We start from the raw sequence: 18,420 nt of genomic DNA, 5'->3' as shown, positions 1-18,420 counted from the left end.
GAAGTTCTTAGCTATAAAAAGTGTAACTAGAGAATCCCCCTTTCAGTGTATTAACTCTGAAATATCAGGTGAAATTTTAAAAAGAAAGATGAAGATTAGGCATGGTACAAAGACTACTGCACCAAGATCATTGCTAAATATTGTGGTTAGGATTTTTAACAAGACTAACAAACTGTACTGCTGATTGTGTGGTGAAAGTCAGTTCAGTCAAAACTTTTTAATCTGAAGAGAAACATAGAGATTTAGGCATATTCCAATTGTTCCTTGACAGTTATTGACCAGATATATTTAGCTTGGTTCTTCTCTTCCATTTTATTTGGCAAGAGGACATTCGCTAATCCTTTTATATTTAGATGCCAGTTTTATATTTAGAGAATCAATACAACCTTTTGGGTGAATATTCTAATTGAAGGGTGGCAGTTCCCATAAAGCAACATTCTGATACTTGCTTCCTTTTTCTCTTCCAGATGATAGTAGTAATAGCTCACACTTATGGTGATTGTCGTTTACAAAGTGTTTTTCTTCTACCAGCTGTGTGACAGGTTCAGGTCAGGAGCTATTGGTACACATAGAACACTTTATTTTAGATGACCTCGTTTGGGAGCAAAGAGATGAAGGAGTCAAGTGGGTGTTCATTTTAAGGTCATCTGAAAAACATCACCATTGGTATTCTGTGACATGAGGTCACAGAAGCCAGATGTGACAGTGGGACAAAATCCTGTTGCTTCAAAAGGGTGGGTGCGGGGGTAGGGGTGGGGGAGCCAAGATTACATTGGATTGGATTTTGATGGTGGCAGTAACTGTATTAAGGGAACCATTTGGTTGAAAAGGAGACAGATCTATGGGTTAGGAAGATAATCTAATTGACCCTTGGCACCTGGAAAAACAATGAGAATTCAAATAAGAGGGTAAAGTAAGTAGGAGATTCAGGCTTGAGGGAAAACAAGTGTGGCTGTGTTTGGTTTTTAAAAGGCTCCCTGGAGTTTTGCATCTAAGTGGCCCCAATCTAAATTCTTTCTCCTTTCTCCCACAACTGTTAGGACTGTGACTAGTTAATTAGACTCTGGATGTATCTCCTGTCTTTTTTGCTATTGCCTTTGCCACACTAGTGCATTCTGGCCTATTTTGGTAATATAGCTGCATCATTGAAATATCTGACTTCTGTGACCCCCAGATATGATCCATGATTAGTGATCTGTTAGAGCATGCTTTATTGGTCTCGTTCATTTATTGGTGAGTTTGCCTATCTCACCCCTTACTGCCCTCCTCATCTTTTTTTTTTTTTGGTTCCTTAAGTTTTGTTGTTTTTGAGGAGTCTTCTGATAAACCTCTCTCTGAGAAATATTAATTCATGAAGGAGGCAATCTGTATGGTAGATGCTACTATTTTCTATGTCACAGGACTCAGTTTTACTCCATGACTGTCTGTTCTCTAATTGCCTTTCCTGACGTCGGGGCATCTTACCTTTTGGTCTGTGTCCCCAGGCCATCCTAGATACTAGACAACTTTGAGTGGGTGCCCATATGCCCACTGTGGTAGAATGAAATACTTAGAGACCCTTGGAGAAGGGTATCTTCTGAAGTGAAATCCACTGAGGTCCCCTCCTTTATCATTCTCCTTGGCATTCTTTTAATCATTCTTTTTCCTAGAAGAGATTCTTGTTCCATCCTCTTCTGACCACTACTGCCCTTGACTTTTACTTCCATAGTGCTTCTGGCAAGTTAAGATGGTTATCTGCTCTCCTTTTGAATCTGAGATAGGCAGGAGTACATCAAATACTCCACCCTCCTGCTCTCTTCTTTTGCAACCTGAGAGCAACTTTCACTTAATATGTGTCAGATGCTATGCTGGGGTTGTAAATAACTTCTTTGTTCTCTTTGAGGCTCAAATGTTACATCTGTTTTTAAATAATAGACTTATCATGCTCTAAAACATAAGGGAATTGATTCTGCTTAGTCTTCTCTTGTTAGTGCTACTTATTAATTTTTCTATTTTTCTCCCCTTGAAGTGTTTTCTTTTTCTCTTTTTTGGTTTTTAAGTGCATTTTTATTGATGTCTTTTTTTTTAGTCTCCAAAACTTCCCCTTATAAGATTTCTCCTCCCAGTCATTCCATATAAGAAATAATATTCTTTAAAGAAAAAGAGAAAAATAATTAGCAAAACAGATCAATACGTTACAGAAGTTTGAAAATCTACATAATATTCTTTTCACCTTTGCAGATGGGTGGGGTGTTAGATGACTTCTCAATCTCTTCTTTGGAACCATGCTTCTTTATAATTTTGTAACTTTCACTTTAATTTTTTTTGTGCTTCCTTCTGTTTACATTATTATAGTCATGTATATTGTTTTCTTGAACTTCATGCTGCATCAGTTCATGTAGATCTTTCTTTGCTTCTCTGTATTCTTCATATTCATTTTCTTTGGAACCCTGCTTCTTTGTAATTTTGTAACTTTCACTTTAATTTTTTTTGTGCTTCTTTCTGTTTACATTATTATAGTCATGTATATTGTTTTCTTGAACTTAGGTATGCTGCATCAGTTCATGTAGATATTTCTTTGCTTCTCCGTATTCTTCATATTCATCATTTCTTACAGCACAGTCATATTCTATTTCATTCATGTACCATAATTTTGTTTAACTATTCCCTGATGGACGTCTACTTTGTTTCTTATTCTTTGCTATCACAAAAAAGTAATGTAAATATTTTGATATATATGAAGACTTTGTTCTTACCAATATCCTCTTTAGGATATAAGCCTGATAGTTAAGCAGGTTAAAAGGTATTTACATTTTAGTTACTTATTTGCATAACTCCAAATTGCTTTACAAAATGGTTTTTACTGATCATAAATATATTTATTATACAATCCCAACAATTCATTAGTGTGCCCCTCTATCTTCCTAGAACCTCTCCAACATTGACTATTCTTGTTCTTCTGCCATCTTTGCCAGTTTTCAGTGTGAAGTAACATCTCAGGATTGTTTTGACCTGTGTTTCTCGTAGTATTCTTGATTTGGAGCATTCTGTTGTTAATACTTTGTTCGTAGTCTTTGACTACTTCTCTATTGGGGAATAATTTTTGATTACATATATCTGTAAATTGTTTATATATTTTGGATATCAGCTCCTTATCAGAGAAATTTCCCTTCCTATACTAGGTGTTAATTCAGTTGTCCTGTAGCTTTTCAGTTTCATATCATCAAAGTTATCTATTTTATCTTTTGTAATTGCCTATATCCCTTGTTTGGTTAAGAATACATTCCTACCCATCCATGGGGTCATGAAGAATTGGACAGGACTGAATGAATGAACAACAACGTACACATGGATGTGGAAAGTATATGTGATCTCTTTCTTTTCTAAATTTTTAATGATATGATCTTTAGCTTGTTTGAAGTGTTTTCATAACAATGGCTGGCATATCTGTTTGGGGGGGCAGTAAAGGCTCGCATACTTTTTAATGAAAATTCATCTTTTTGCTTTGATGACTTTGATCAGCTTTGTCAGATAATGCTATTCTTGACTGCATCCCGATTTCTTTTGCTTTTCAGAATGTTATATTCCAATTTCTTTGATTCTTTGTAGATGAATAATAGTCCTGGGCTTTGATTTTCCTTGATTTTTGATCTTCCTAGGCTCTTCGCTTGATTGTAACATTTGTTGTTTGACATTGAAATGATGGAATTTAACTGAAACTTATCGTTTCTTTGTGATGGCAACCTATGGATTTTATTGATCAGTATTGTGCCCTTTGTACATCTGGGCAGTTTTCTTGAATTTCCTTCTGTTAATTTGTCTTTGAGATAATAGGAACTTTTCCCCAACTTTTTGCTATATTCAGGCTTTTAATCCTATGTTTCTAGGAGATCAGTTAGCCTTAAATTACTTCTGTGACAGTTGCTTTGACTTGTAAAGAACTCATGTGTTCTTCCAATGTTGTTTTTTGTTGTTTTTTGATTCTGCTTTGCTAAATTTTCTTCGACCATATCAGCCATTTATTTTTCTTTTACTTTACTGTGTGTTCCAAGTTTTCTATGCCCTTGTTGGTTTTTATTAATTTTTCTTTGAGAACTCACTTGCCTTAATTTCAGCCCCAATTTCCATTATTTATTCTTTATTTTTTTTCTCATTTTTCTGCCATAACATTCCAGAATTTCTTGCTGCTGTTCTGTTATTTCTGGTACCCCTTAGAATTTGCCTTGTTTACAATCCTTCCTTGTAGAGCTTGGAAAATCTTTGAAATGCAAACCCTGGAAATGAGAAATCTTGAAAGGTAAATACATTGGAGCAATTGAAAGGACCTAAATGATGATTAAATACTTACATATTCCAATAGCAGGAAAAAATATCTGTCAAGAATCCCATTGCCTCCAAACTTCACAGAAAGAGTAAAAAAAACCCCAAATATAGGGCCTACGGATAATTTTCTTCTATCTTGTTGGTTTTAAGAGGGTGAAGAAAGGGAAGGGGGAGTAAGGCGATACCTGGAAAGAAATGAGAAATAAGGGGAAGGAAACTTAATGTTCTTCATAATTGTGATACTTCAGAACAAGAGTATACAAACCATGAGCTAGAATCAATTTGTAATCAATTGCTAGAGGCTTTTCTAGTAAGATAATGGTTAAAATAAGTGTGTGTGTGTGTGTGTGTGTGTGTGTGTGTGTGTGTGTGTGTATACACATGTATATGTTACCTCACTATTTTTATATAGTTCTTGAAATACTAGCTATCATAATAAGAGAAAGGAATTAAGGGAATAAATGCAGGCAAAAGAGAAATAAAATTATTACTTTTTCTAGTAGGATATGGAAATATAACCACAAAAATCATCAGCATTTTTTAATATTCACAATGAAACTTAGAGATGAAAAAAGAACTGTTGAAAATAACTACAGAATATATAAAATATTCAGCATTCCATTTACCGAGACACTACAGAATAGTCTTTACAGAAATAAATGAAGATTTAAATAAAATGAGATAATGTTTATAAATATTAGTTTAGCATAGTGCTTGGCATATAGTAGGTGCTTAATGCTTATTCTGTTTGAAATAATTAGAAAGATTAATTGGTCATGGTGGGGCTGTTATAATAATTACATATATCTGTAAATTGTTTATATATTAATTTACTTATTTAGTGTGGTATCAGTCAAAATATAGAACTAGGATAAATAATAATAGTTCATTTGAAGGTAGAAAAAGTCAAGAATCTCTAGGGAAATGATTTAAAAAAAAAGTGGTAAGGAAACAGGCCTGGCAATTCCAGATCTCAAACATTGCAAAGCAGTAATCATAAAAATTATTCAAAATTGATTTAAAAAATAGGAAAGTAGCTCATTGGAACAGATTAGGTAAATAAGCTACAGAAGAAACAGAGAATATTAGAATACTGTTTAATCGGCACAAGACTCCCAACTAATAGGGTAGATTTCCTTTTCTACAAAACCTTCTGTTAAAACTGGAAAGTAGTCTAGTAGAATAGAAATTAAGTTTAGATCAACATCTTACTTCACATATCTCAATAAGTTCCAAGTGCATACTTGACCTGAATGTAAAAGGTCACATTAAAAACAAGTTAGAAGAGAAGGGAAGAAAATATCTTTCATAGCTATGGATGTATAACAGTTTCTGATCAAATAAGCGTTAGAGATAATCATAAAGGGTAAAAGGGACAGTTTTGATTCCATTAAATCGAAAAGTTTTCCCACTAATTGTTTTTCATTGATGGATAAAATGAATTCAGTTAGAATAAGAAAGGAAACAATTAACTGGAAAAATCATTACAGTAATTTTCTCAAATAAAGGTTGTATAGCTAAGATAATAAAGGATTGGCCCAAATATATAAGAACAAGCACTTTTCCCCCCTCAGTAAATGATCAAAAGGTACATATGATCAGTTTTCAAAAGAAGAAGTGCAAGCCATCAACAACAGTAATGGATAGGCTTTAGGTTTGGTGTTGGTAAAGATCTGACATTCATGATATATGGGAAATTGATAAAAAATATATAAGAACTATCTTTCACTAAATAAATGGTTAAAAGATACAATCAAGCAATTTTCAAAAGAAGAAATATGAACTATCAGCAACTATAGTGGGTAGACCTGACTTCAAGACTTCCTTAGTTTAGATTTGATGTTGGGAGTTAAATGAGACACTCATAGGTCATTCAGTAGTTAACAAAAGGAGGTTCAAGGATACTACAGCACTTAGCTTGATTAGACTCGCCCTCTTTTACCTGCACATGGAAACATGTCTGATTATGTGGTAGTGTGATAACTGCCAAATCTGAAGGGCCCCAGTTCCACATAGGTGGGCCTTTTTATACCTTTACACCTGAGGGTACCAAGAAGCCACATCATGGCCAGAGGAAGCTGGGTTGATGGAGCTTTTTCCCAGGGGCCAATCAGGTGGTTCTTTCTGGGAAAAATTAGTCTAACTCACATGGCAGAGGGTATCTTTGTAAATAGTTGTCCTGTAACAACAGCTATAATACTCGGAGATTCTACCTCATACCCATCAGATTGGCAAAGGTGACAGTAAAGGAAAATGGGAATTGTTGGAGGGCTTGTGGGAGGACAAGCATAGCACAATACATTAATGCATGGAAAGCAATTTGGTACTATATCCCCAAAGTCACTAAACTGTGTGTATCCTTTGACCCTGCAGTACTTATTCTAGTTGTATATCCTGAAGAGGTCAAATTCAGAGGAAAGGGACCTGTAGGTACAAAAATATTTATGAAAATAATTTTTGTGGTAATAAAGAATTTAAAACAAATTGATGCTCAGTGGGAATGGTTAAGCAAATTTTGGTAAATGGAATATTACTGTGTCACAAAGAACGATAAAAGGGATGGACTAAGGGAAAGCTGGGAAGACTTTTATGAACCGATGCGGAGTGAAGTGAGCAGGACCGGGGGTCCAATTTATACAATGACTACAGTAATATAAAGGAAAACTACTTTTGAAGACTTCAGAACTGTGAATACTGCAATGATCGATTATGACTTCAGAAGACTGATCAACTGTGTTTCCTATGTCTTGGCAGAGAAGTGATAGACTGGAGCTGCAGAATGATATATATATTTTCAGATACAACTGTATGAATTTGTTTGATTGCCTATACTTATTTTCTACAAGGTCCTGTTTGGAGGTGGTTGTGAATTGGGGGTGAAATTGGCAAGTAGTGAAAGGCCAAGAAAAGGAAAGAACGAAAAGTGTCAATGAAATATTTTTAAAAATGCATAGAACCAGCAGAAAGACATTCAGAAGGGGACATAAAAACAGTGTAGTTTTCTTACTGTCATGTTAAATTGAACATAATTGAAACACTAAATAAAAGTTCATAGTTTCATATATAGTCTTTTTTCTTTTTATATTGAAATGCTCATATTTGTTGATGTTAAGGTGATAAAAGAAGAAAATTCATTTTAAAAAAAGCATCGCAGTCCACAAAACAGGAAGAAACATGCTTGCCAAAGTATTTGCTGCTGTCATGAGGGATGATAGACACCGAGTCCAAATGCAAGAGGTATTATATATAAATGGTGAGGTGTCCTCCTGGTGCTCTTGTTTTCAGATGCCAGTTGTGCTAATTAATTACATCAAGCTCCAGAATACTGCAGAGCTTTCTCAGTGGGACAGAAACATTGTTTTAAAGGGAGCAGAAGGGGGAACCTGGTTTGCATTGAATTGTGATTGTGTTGGCAGTGGCACTAGTGGTGAGGGGGACACTAAAAGAGAGGACCGCTAAAAGATCAACTTCTTGAAGTTTAAATCGTTTGTTGGTTGAATTTATTATCCACACAGGCATAACCATGTGAATGAGGAATGCCCATTGTGTAGACCAGCGGCATCAAGCTCAAATAGAAGGATTCCTATGGCCTGCCATAATGACCTGGAAAACCATACGTTAACATTATCTATGTCCTTTTGTGTTTTTGTTTTGTTAAATATTTGCTTGTTACACATTTTAATCTGGTTTGGGCCCGGTAGCATGTTTGACACCTCTGGTCTAAGCTATGATATACAGTTGGACAGGCAATTTTTATTTAAAATTTTATTATATTTTAAATATGCACTGCAGATAGACAGCAAACTGGGGCTCAGAATTGTATAAATACAGAGTCGTCTTAATTATGTTTGGGGAAGGAAAAGGAATAAGCATTTATATAGAGCCTACTACATGCCAGGTACTCTGCTAAGTGCTATTCAAATATCTCATTTTGATCCTCACAGCAGCATTTTAAATTGTGTGCTGCTGTTATCCCCATTTTACAGTTGAGGAGACTGAGGCTGGCAAGTATTAGGTGACTTGCCTAGGATCATACTGAGAACAATAAAGATAAGTACAATAAAGCTGGATCTTAAATCTTCCTAATTCCAGGCCCAGCGTACTAGCCACTATGGCAAATCCCTGTCCCTTTCTTTGGGACAGAACATAGTGCTTTCAGTGATCACGAATTGTTTCTTGACACAAATCCTTTTGACATCAGTATTTTTCCCCTTGGTGCTATATAGCTGTAACAGGTGCTATAACCCCACAATCTCTGCAGAATCAAAATCTGAGGGACACAGAGCTTTGGAGAGATTTATGGTAGGCATAAAATAGGCCACGTATTATTACCAATGATGACTTGTGCAAGTGGTATAAAATGATCATTTAGGAAATGGGCATGCACCAGGCTCGTAGCAGCAGAAGGGGAATACACATACAAAACCTGTGTGCTCTCCTTGAATTAGTAAAAATCCTAGAAGTCAAGGGCATTGGGTAGATCTTTTATCAAAGATTAATGGGAGGATATGAACAAGAATCATATAGAATGAGAAGATATGGATGGTTTGGGATCTGTACTCTTCGAAGAATATCGACTTTGACATATATGTGAATCCATTAAAATAAAATAACCTGATGCTGTTTCATCCCATTTCAAGAATCAGTGTCAAGAGTTATTTACTAAAGGGTTCCACTGTTATTGATAAACTGGATTGTTGTGACTCTTCATAGTTGTTTACATGTTGTCTCTCCCATTACAATGTAAGCTGCTTCACAGAAGGGATTGTCTTTTAATTTTCTTTGTATCCTCAGTGCTTAGCACAGGGCATGGCACATAGTATGTACTTAATAAATGCTTATTGACTGAGAGCCACCAGAACTGAGTATAATGCTACAGGGGGGAAAATAGATGAACTTTAATAAAAAGATAACCAGAGTTATCTAGAAACTTTGAAGTTAAAACACAGGAGTTAATAGAAACATAAAAAGGTAAACATGAATAAACAATGAAAAGGGATTTATTTACATTAAAATATTGGGAGATAATACATTTCCCCTCTGACCCTTATCATCAGGGATGATAGATGGAGCCCAATTTAATTAGATAAGACCAAGGAGTAGTTTTGATATGTCTTGAAGATCTTAGACTTGGACAGATGAGAATTGGAATAAAATAGGGGAGAAGGAGAAAGAAGATTAGGGAAAGTTATGTCGTAATTAGGATGTACAAGTACACGTCTATACCAATGAGGAGATGAGGAGAGAAGCTGACATACGAACCTCATCATGGGAGGGGGAAATATACAGTTGGGTACAGAAATATGTTTCACTCAACAGGAAAATAGGGAAAGGGGAATTAGAGAAAGGACAGATTGAGCAAGGGATCAGTCCTGCAAAATAAACTCTTAACGATGCAAAAAATATATAAGCTCTTTTTTTGAAGTGGCAAACAATGGGAAAGTGTGGGGATGCCCATCAATTGGGGAGTGGTATTCACAGGTGGAATACTGTTGTGCTGTAAGAAATTATGAAAGGGGATGGTTTCAGAGAAACCTGGGAAGATTTGTATGAACTGAGTCAGAATGAAGTGAGCAGAACCAAGAGAATTTATACAATGACAACGATATGATAAAGGCAAAAAAAAATAAACAACTTGAATAAGAACTCTGTTAACAATGAACAGTTGTGATTGCTGAAGACTGAGCTGAAACATCCTACCCACTTGCTGATAGAGAAGTTAAAGGGCTTAGTGAGCAGAATGAGATTTTTTTTTTGACATGGCCAATGTGGAAATTTGTTGTTAGACTATGCATGTTTGTAACAGGATTTTGGTTTTTTGTTCTGGGAGCAGAGAGGGGGAGTTGGGATGAGAAGGCTGATTTTTGCTTATTGAAAAAATATTTAACTTAAAAAACAATGAAATATTTGGACAGAGTTTTTGGATGCTCTTTTCCAATTGAATGCCAAATAAAGATTAAAAGCTAGATGGATATTTAAAGGCCTTTTGCCTGATCTTGAGGGAGGATGAATTGCCTGAGTTTCTAGGGTGTGTGTTATAAGATCTGTTGAAAAATGTCAGAATGTCCAATTGATTATAAGGTTGGAAAAAAGTTAATCTATATTCATAGCATCATTTTATCCTTTTGATATGTGGATCAGTCAGTTCATTTACTCTGTGGTCACTTCTAAAAGAAAAGGACCCTGAACTAATAATTGCTGTTCAGTAGAGGAAAAGGAGTTTTTGTCACTTTACTGAGGGTTACGTAAATATCATAGCATTAAAGAGGGCATCAAATGTGGTTTTATTTCCCAGTGAAATTGTCTCCCTTTGACTCTTTATTAAAAACATTTTAAAATTTATCCCTTTTGTTTTTTATATTATTTATTTTCCAATAGATCCCTTTCTTTGCTCCCTTTTTTGCCATTCACCACCATCAATAAGTCTTCTCTTATAACAGTGCCTTTTACTATTATTATACTGAAAATGAAAATAATGTCTATAGAGATTTGGAGATGGAGGAGTTCCTTCGCCTAGTGGGTGAGGTTTGAGGATTTTTAAAAATTTTTTTATGTGGAGGAGGAAAATAAATTTTTCCTTTTCTATATGCAAATGCACATAACTAAGACTTAAGGAGTGCCTCTGAAATTTTAAGTTAATCTCATCTATTTCTGGTTAAGATTTACTACCAAGATAAATAGATTTCTTGGGTTCTTTATGTCAAGGAGCAAAGATAAATATGATTGTAGATTCTGAGTTGAATACACTTATTAACAATTCATTAATTGTTAATTTATTAACATTGGAATTGCACTTGACCTTTGTATTGATCACAGTAACTTCTTTTATCAGAAAGACATACTTGGATGGATTCTCATTTCATTGTAGGTACTCCCTATAATGGGACAATCAATCATTGAATCACCAAGAACACTTATTACATTACCAGACACAGTGCTGTTTTGGGGGGGAGGTGGAAATAAAAAATTTTTTACATAGGAATAACAAGTTAAGAAGGAATGCCTTTTGTCTAGATTATATATGGCATGGTTGAAAATCCCCTCTGAAAGGTACAGGATGTCACCTTCATACCTTCTGTGCACTTCTTGTTAAGGTCTTTCTGTAAATCTTTCATAGGGGCTCCTCCCACAGTGTGCTTGGTGTCTTCCTCTAGGTACTTGACTTTGTACAGATACCAATGGAGCAAGTAAGCTTATGTGTTACAGCATCATAGGAAGGAATCTTGGAGGTCTTATAATCCACTTCCTTCCTCATTTTACAGATGGGAAAACTGAGACCCAGAAGAATAAAAATAACTCCCAGGTTATTCAAACCCAGGTCATCTGAGCTAGTATACTTTCCATTGTTCCACAGTGTCTTAGAATATTGCTGCATTTTTCCGCCTGAATTTCAACCCCCCCCCCCAAAAAAAAGCTTTTCCATGTACATGACATCACAGAACAGATTATATATAAAACAGTGAATCTCCATCTCATACTGCTTTTTACAAAAGTGTATGATTAACGCCATATGTTACTTCTAAATACTGATCTGCTTATCTGCACTTCCTTATCTTCTCTTAATGTGCATTTTAAAAAAAGTATGTGTTCAGTTCTCCTTTGATCACTATGATCCTTGAATCTTTTTTCTTAATATGTTCTATGATGTAAAGTTTTTTCTAGTAATTGTTTTAGTTGCATCCTATGTTTCAGTTTGGTATCTCAATATTTTCTTTATTGTTTCTATGATTTAATTTTTGACTTAACTCATTATTCAGGAGGATATTTTAGTCTCTAAATAAATGTTTTCATATTTCCCTTATTACACTGTTTTTTGCATTGCAGTTTATAAAGGTTGAGTTTAGTATTTGTCTTTCTGCATTTGTTTTTTGTGCCCTAGTACCCAATTAATTTTTTAAAGGTGCAAGCTGACACAAGACAATAGGCATATTCCTTAAGATTAGGCAAAGGTCTTTCAAGTTTTTTCTGACAATCTCTTCAGATCCTTAATTTCTTTCTTATTTATCTTTCTCCTTGATTTGTATAGGTCTGAAAGAGATATGTTGAAGTCTCCTTCATCTGTCTTACTATTTAAATCTTATAATATCCTAGTTTTTTCCTGTAAGTACTTAGATGCTTCAGTTGGTATGCATATATACATACTTAGTCTTACTGATGCCTTTTCTTTTTTATACTTCAGTTATATCCTGATATAGGAAAGCAGTTAAGCAAAACTGACCAACAAAGCTAACAGATGTGCAGCATTCCACATTTGAACTATTTCTAGGTTCTTATTAGAGGGGTATAGTATATCACCTGTTCTTTGGGACAATCATTGGTACATATATATATTTAATATTGATACTGTTTCATTTATGATGCCCTTTAAACATAATGCTTGTTTTCTTGCTTGTCTCTCTCAACCATAGCTGTTTCCTGATGCCTTGTTTTTTGATTTCACCTGAAGCAGAATAAATTCCAACACAACTTCTCGTTTTAATTCTGTATGAATCTTTGCTTTAAAAGGAATATTTGTTGTATATAGTAAATTATTGTGTTTTGTTATCCAGTGCTCTCTGCCACATTTTTCGCTCCTGTGATTAGAATTAAGTTTTTCCTTCTGGCAAATTTTCAGTGTTAAGGAATAGGAGATAGAACCTGAATTGATGACTTCACTGACATAGGGAATGCTGGAGTGAGGGCCCCCCTCCCCATTCAGGTTGACTTTTTCACTGGGTCTCTTTGTCAGAGCTGTCTACAACACTGAAAGGGTAAGCGACTTGCCCAGGGTTGTATGGCCAATATGTCTCAGAGGTGAAACTTGAACCCAGGCTTTTGTCTGAGACATTATCCTCTATGCTATGCTGCTTATAGACCACATTTTATAACTTACTTTTTCCTTTTCAGAACAGAATAAATCAGCTAGGTACCTGTAGTTTGTGTTGCTGAGAGTAGCTAAATCACAGTCTCCTCAGTTTCTCTGCCCCTTAAAGCCCAACTTTAAATTTCTAAGTTCCTATAGAATTATGCTCAGTTTGTAGGATAAATTAATTTGGACTGCAAATTATTTTCCTTTGTTCCTTAGCATATCATATTCAAGCATTTTATTTGTGGTTGATAATAAATTGTCCTAGAAGACTTTGATTGGACTTTCTTGTTATGAGCTATTTCTTTTCTTGGACACTTGAAATAGTTTGTCTTTGAACTGGGAGCTCTGGCACTTGATAACCACATTTCCAATTTTGGTTTTATATGCCTCATGCTGTAAAAGCATAATGGAAATGAGGGAAAACTGGCCTTGGAGTCAAGAGGATTAATTCAAGATCTGCCTCTGGCACCCAGTAAAGTCATCACTTTTTAATGCTCTACGTTAGACTCTCTAAGACTGTCAGTTGCCAATAGTTTTCTGATCGTCATCAGTGAAGGGAATTTTCACGTTGACAGTTCCCTACCCTCTGATGTAATTACAAATCCAAACATACCTAACTTGAAAAAGAAAGACCTGGGTCTAGCCCAGTGCTTTGTACGTAGTAGATATTTAATATATTTGTGGAATCAAATTGAATTTGATACTAATATGAATATCTTTCATTTTAAAAAGCTTATTTCATCTATCATTAAATGCCAACATGAGGAATTTATATTTTAAGACCTTCATAATTTGGGTACTGGATAGCTTTCCTGACTTATTTCATTTTATTCCCTTTTACATACTCTTATTTTCTAGCTAAACTGACCTACTCACTAGTCCTGAAAATTGACATTTCATCCCCATCTCCATGATTTTATACAGGTCGTGTTGACTTCCCTATCCCTTGCAAAATCTTGTCATTTCCATCTTCATAACATCTCTTGTATGCACTCCCTTTTCTCTTCTGACAACACCACCATCTTGGTACAGATCCTCGTGCATGATTAGATTGTTGAAGTTGCCTGCCTGCCTGCCTCAAGTCTCTCCCTATCTATTCTAATTTACCCATCGCTTGGCTGTCAAATTGATCTTTCTGAAACACAGGTTGGACCATGCCACCCCCTTATTCAGTCAACTCCGGTTGGCTTCCCATTACCTCCAGGATCAAACAAAATCTGTTTGACTTTCAAAGTTCTCCATAACCTGGTCCCTTCCTCTCTTTCTTGTCTTCTTACACCTTGCTCCGCTCCGCAGACTTTGGAGTCCAATGACACTGGCCTCCTTGCTGTTGCTTGCACTAGACACTTTATCTACCGACTTTGGGCATTTTCACTGGCTGTTCCCCACTCCTGAGCCTCTCTTTCCTCATCTCTGCCTTCCTCTCAGCTTTCCTCCAAGTTTCAGCTGAAGTCACACCTTCTGCAAAAGCCTTTTCTGATCTGCTTTACTGCTAGTGCCTTCCCTCTGAGATGACTCCCATGTTTGTTTTTATTAGCCCATAGCATGTCTTCACATTGTTAGAATGTGAGCTCTTATAGAGCAGGGACTGTTTGTTTTTCACCTTTGTCACCCCGGTGCTAGCATAGTGCCTGGCACATGGTAGGGGCTTAGTAACCTGTTGACTGAGAAGCCAAATTCTTTGGAAGTGAGCTTGCTGTTTTATGCAGCTACATCTGTTTTATACTTTTTGTCTGTGTTCCTAATTCCTTTTTCAGGAAGTCTTCGATCTTGCAGTTCATCAGACTGCGTTAGCAAAGTGATGCCACCAAGGAAAAAGAGAAGACCTGCTGCTGGAGATGATTTATCTGCAAAGAAAAGTAGACATGATAGGTATGTTACAAAGACATAATTTAAGATAAATGAAGTGATCGTTTAAAGTTACGTGCTAACAGCTTGTCAAGTAATTGTAAATGTTGGCAATTTAAATTGTGGTACATGGGTAACTTAAACAGTGCTTTGGTTCAATCACATTACACATTATTTTTGTTTATCAAGTTAATACATAAAAATAAATGTGGCATTTTTGAGTCTTTAAACAATCTATTTTTCTTTTGAGTCTTTGATTTACCAGAAAGGTAGACTTAAATCTATTTCTCTATTTAAAGCTCTTTGGTTTGTATATTACTAAAGCATAGAGACTGTTGCATCTTTTTTAAAGCGGTCTTCACTAATGGTATAAAATTAAATATAAGTCAGTTATTGTTTTTCACAAAAATATGTTGGCCATATTATTGAAAAGAAATTTGTGAACTGAAATGATGAATGACTGTATGAGAATGCCGGCAGTTTTGGAATTTGTTTTGTACATGGGTTAGTAATGTGAAAAACAAAACCTGTTTAAATCATTTCTCTTTGGAACTGATATTTGTACTGTTAAATGTAGTAACTCTAAATATGTTAAAATCTAGTTTTTTAGTCTTGAATTGTTTTTTTCAGTTTTCTTTTTAGCCATTGAACATATTTGTTCAAACCTGTCTGATTTCCTCTATCTATAGGCTACAGTGTCAGCAAAAAGATATTTTGGAGATGAGAAACTCATTTCCTTTATCAAGATTGTGTCCAATAAATGAAGAATTTTAAAATACATACACAGAGACCAAAAATATAGAATTTAATTACCAATAAAGTGGTTTTTAGGCCAGTTACCAGCTGTCTTGAAAAATGGGCTGCTTGATGTTGCAGTGATGGTAGTGGTTCTGCTAGTTTACTCATTGAAGTAATGAGTACTTCTTACTCTGCATTGGTCAGCTACATGTGAAAGGGACCCCAGTTGGCCTTGCTCTTGGCACCACTTACTCCTGTGTAGGAGACTACCAATGTGGGAAAGTTGCTAATAATCAAAGAAACAGGACCAACCCATGCTATGTCACCTTCGCCAACACAGAACATGTAATTGGTGATACTCTAAAGATTAAGTTGCAGTGAACCCCCGCCCGAATAGTCTTTGATGCCCATGTCTGATTGGTCACAGATTTGGTAATGCAGTTGTAAAGTTAAACATAAAGCATTGGCCTTTCACAGTAGTGATTTATGTAGTCATGGCTATGGTCCAAATGGAGCAGAAAGAGGAGACCAAAAGTTTCTATGCAGAAGAAAGATCTTCTGTGATCAAGATGTAATAAATTTCAGAAAGTGGTCGCAAATACTGTCATCACAGTACCAGCTTACTCCAATGATTCCCAACAGCAGGCCACCAAAGATTCTAGAACCATTGCTGGTCTCGGTATGCTCTGAATCATCAATGAGCCAACTGCTACTGCCACTTATGACTTGGACAAAAAGGTTGGTGCCAAGAGAAATATGTTAATCTTTGACTTTAGAGGTGGCACTTAAGATGTCTCCATTCTTACCACTGAAGAGGGCACTTTTGAAGTCAGGTCTACATCTGGGGATAGCCACGTGGGTGGGAAAGACTTTGACAACCATATAGTCAGTCATTTCTTTGCTAGGTTCAAGTGAGAGCACAAGAAGGACATCAGTGAAAACAGGAGGGCTGTCTGCCATCTCTGTGCATAGCTTATGAACGCGCAAAGTGTATTCTCTCTTTCAGTGCCCAGGCTGATATTGAGATTGACTCCCTCTATGAAAATATCAGCTTCTATACCTGCATTACCCATGCCAGTTTTGAAGATCTCAGTGCTGCTGACCTCTTCTGTGGCACACTGTCCATGTGTTAAAAGCCCTAAAGGGATGTAAAGCTAGATAAATCACAGATTTGTGATACTGTCTTGGTGGGTGGTTCCACTAGGATCCCCCAAATCCAGAAATTTCTTTAGGACTTCTTCAGTGCCAGTAGAGTAGCTCAATAAGAGCATCAGTTCTGATGAGGTTGTTGCTGCAGGTGCAGCTGACTGGACTGCCAGCTTGTCTGAAGGTAAATCTGGGAATGTGTAGGACTTGCTGCTGTAGGATGTCACTCCTCTTTCCCTTGGTATTGAAACTTCTGGTGGAGTTACGTGGTTCTGATCAAATGCCACACCACCATCCCCATCAAACACAGATCTTTCTGACCCCCTCAGACAACCAGCTTGGTGTGCTTATTTGGGTTTATGAAGACGAGAGCAATGACAAGGATTAACAACCTGCTTGGCAAGTTTGAGTTCACAGTTAACTCCCCCGGCCCCCCAGGGGTGTTCCTCAGATTGAGGTAATCTTTGACATTGATGCACATGGCATCCTCAGGGGATGAGAGCACAAGCAAGGAGAATAAGATCATCATGACCAGTGACAAAGGTGGTCTGAGCAAAGATGACGTTGAGCGTATGATCTGGAAGGCTAAGATGAGAAGTGGAGAGACAAGGTGTCTTTCATGAAGACTGCAGTAAAGGGTGGGAAACTTCAAGGCAGTATTGGTGATGAAGACAAGCAGAAGACCTTTGACCGATGTAACGAAGTAACCAACTGGCTGAGTAAGAACCAGGTTGCTGAGAAGAAAGAATTTGAGTATCTGTGGAAAGAATTGAAGAAAGTCTGCAACCCTATCGTCATCAAGCCATATCAGAATACAGAGTTCATGCCAGGAGGCGTGCCTGGTGGATTCCAGGGGGTGGAGCAGCCCCATCCAGATGTGCTTCTTCTGGATCCACCACTGTAGGGATCGACTAAACACACTCAAAAAGAGCATTCCACACATCTTTCCAAGAATTGAAGAATTCAGATTTGTAGCCAAGGCAGTGGTAGTTTAAATTATTGTGTGAATCTGGGCATTCTGAATGCTCGAGTGTGTGCAGAGGGAGCGAAGAGAACAACACTGTACTTTGTCAGTACTGTAAACAAATAGAGATGCAAATCTTGTCCTGGTGAATAAAACCTATTTGAAATTGATTCCAAGGAAAAAAAAAAAGAACATTAACTAAAGGATTTAAAAATGTTTGGTTTCTCTTACCTTTGTGACTTAGCTTCTGGGGTCTTCACTTTCCTTATCTGTAAAATGATGAAGTTCTTCTAGATGGTCCCTTCAGACTCTAAATTGATGAGCCTAAGATGCCTTTGCAAAAAATGGGGAATTTTTGAGAGAGCTGGCTGTGGTAGAAAAAGTTCTGAGTTTGGAGTCAGAGAACCTGGGTTCGAATCCCAGCTCTGCCACTTTCTGTGGGCAAATCACTATTTGGCCCTCAGTTTCCCATCTGTAAAATGAAGGTATTGGGTTAGATTATTTTTCAGGTCTATTCCAGATTTAAATCTGTGATTCCACTGAATAACTTTAGTATGAAATAAACTTTTAAAGT

General features: G+C 36.4%; 1 protein-coding gene across 2 annotated transcripts in view; it reads left to right on the top strand.

The window, feature by feature from the left end:
- Positions 1-18,420, top strand: part of DCUN1D4 (defective in cullin neddylation 1 domain containing 4) — a 94,714-nt gene that overhangs the window by 24,153 nt on the left and 52,141 nt on the right. For both annotated transcript variants that reach the window (XM_036764110.1, XM_036764109.1), the window contains one exon: positions 14,908-15,022. In XM_036764110.1, coding sequence (XP_036620005.1) covers positions 14,908-15,022 — 115 coding nt within the window. The remainder of the gene's footprint in view (positions 1-14,907; positions 15,023-18,420) is intronic.

This window comes from Trichosurus vulpecula, chromosome 6 (genome assembly GCF_011100635.1).
Source record: "Trichosurus vulpecula isolate mTriVul1 chromosome 6, mTriVul1.pri, whole genome shotgun sequence".
In the NCBI taxonomy this organism is placed as follows: domain Eukaryota; kingdom Metazoa; phylum Chordata; class Mammalia; order Diprotodontia; family Phalangeridae; genus Trichosurus; species Trichosurus vulpecula.
This window is presented reverse-complemented; position numbering and strand designations above follow the sequence as displayed.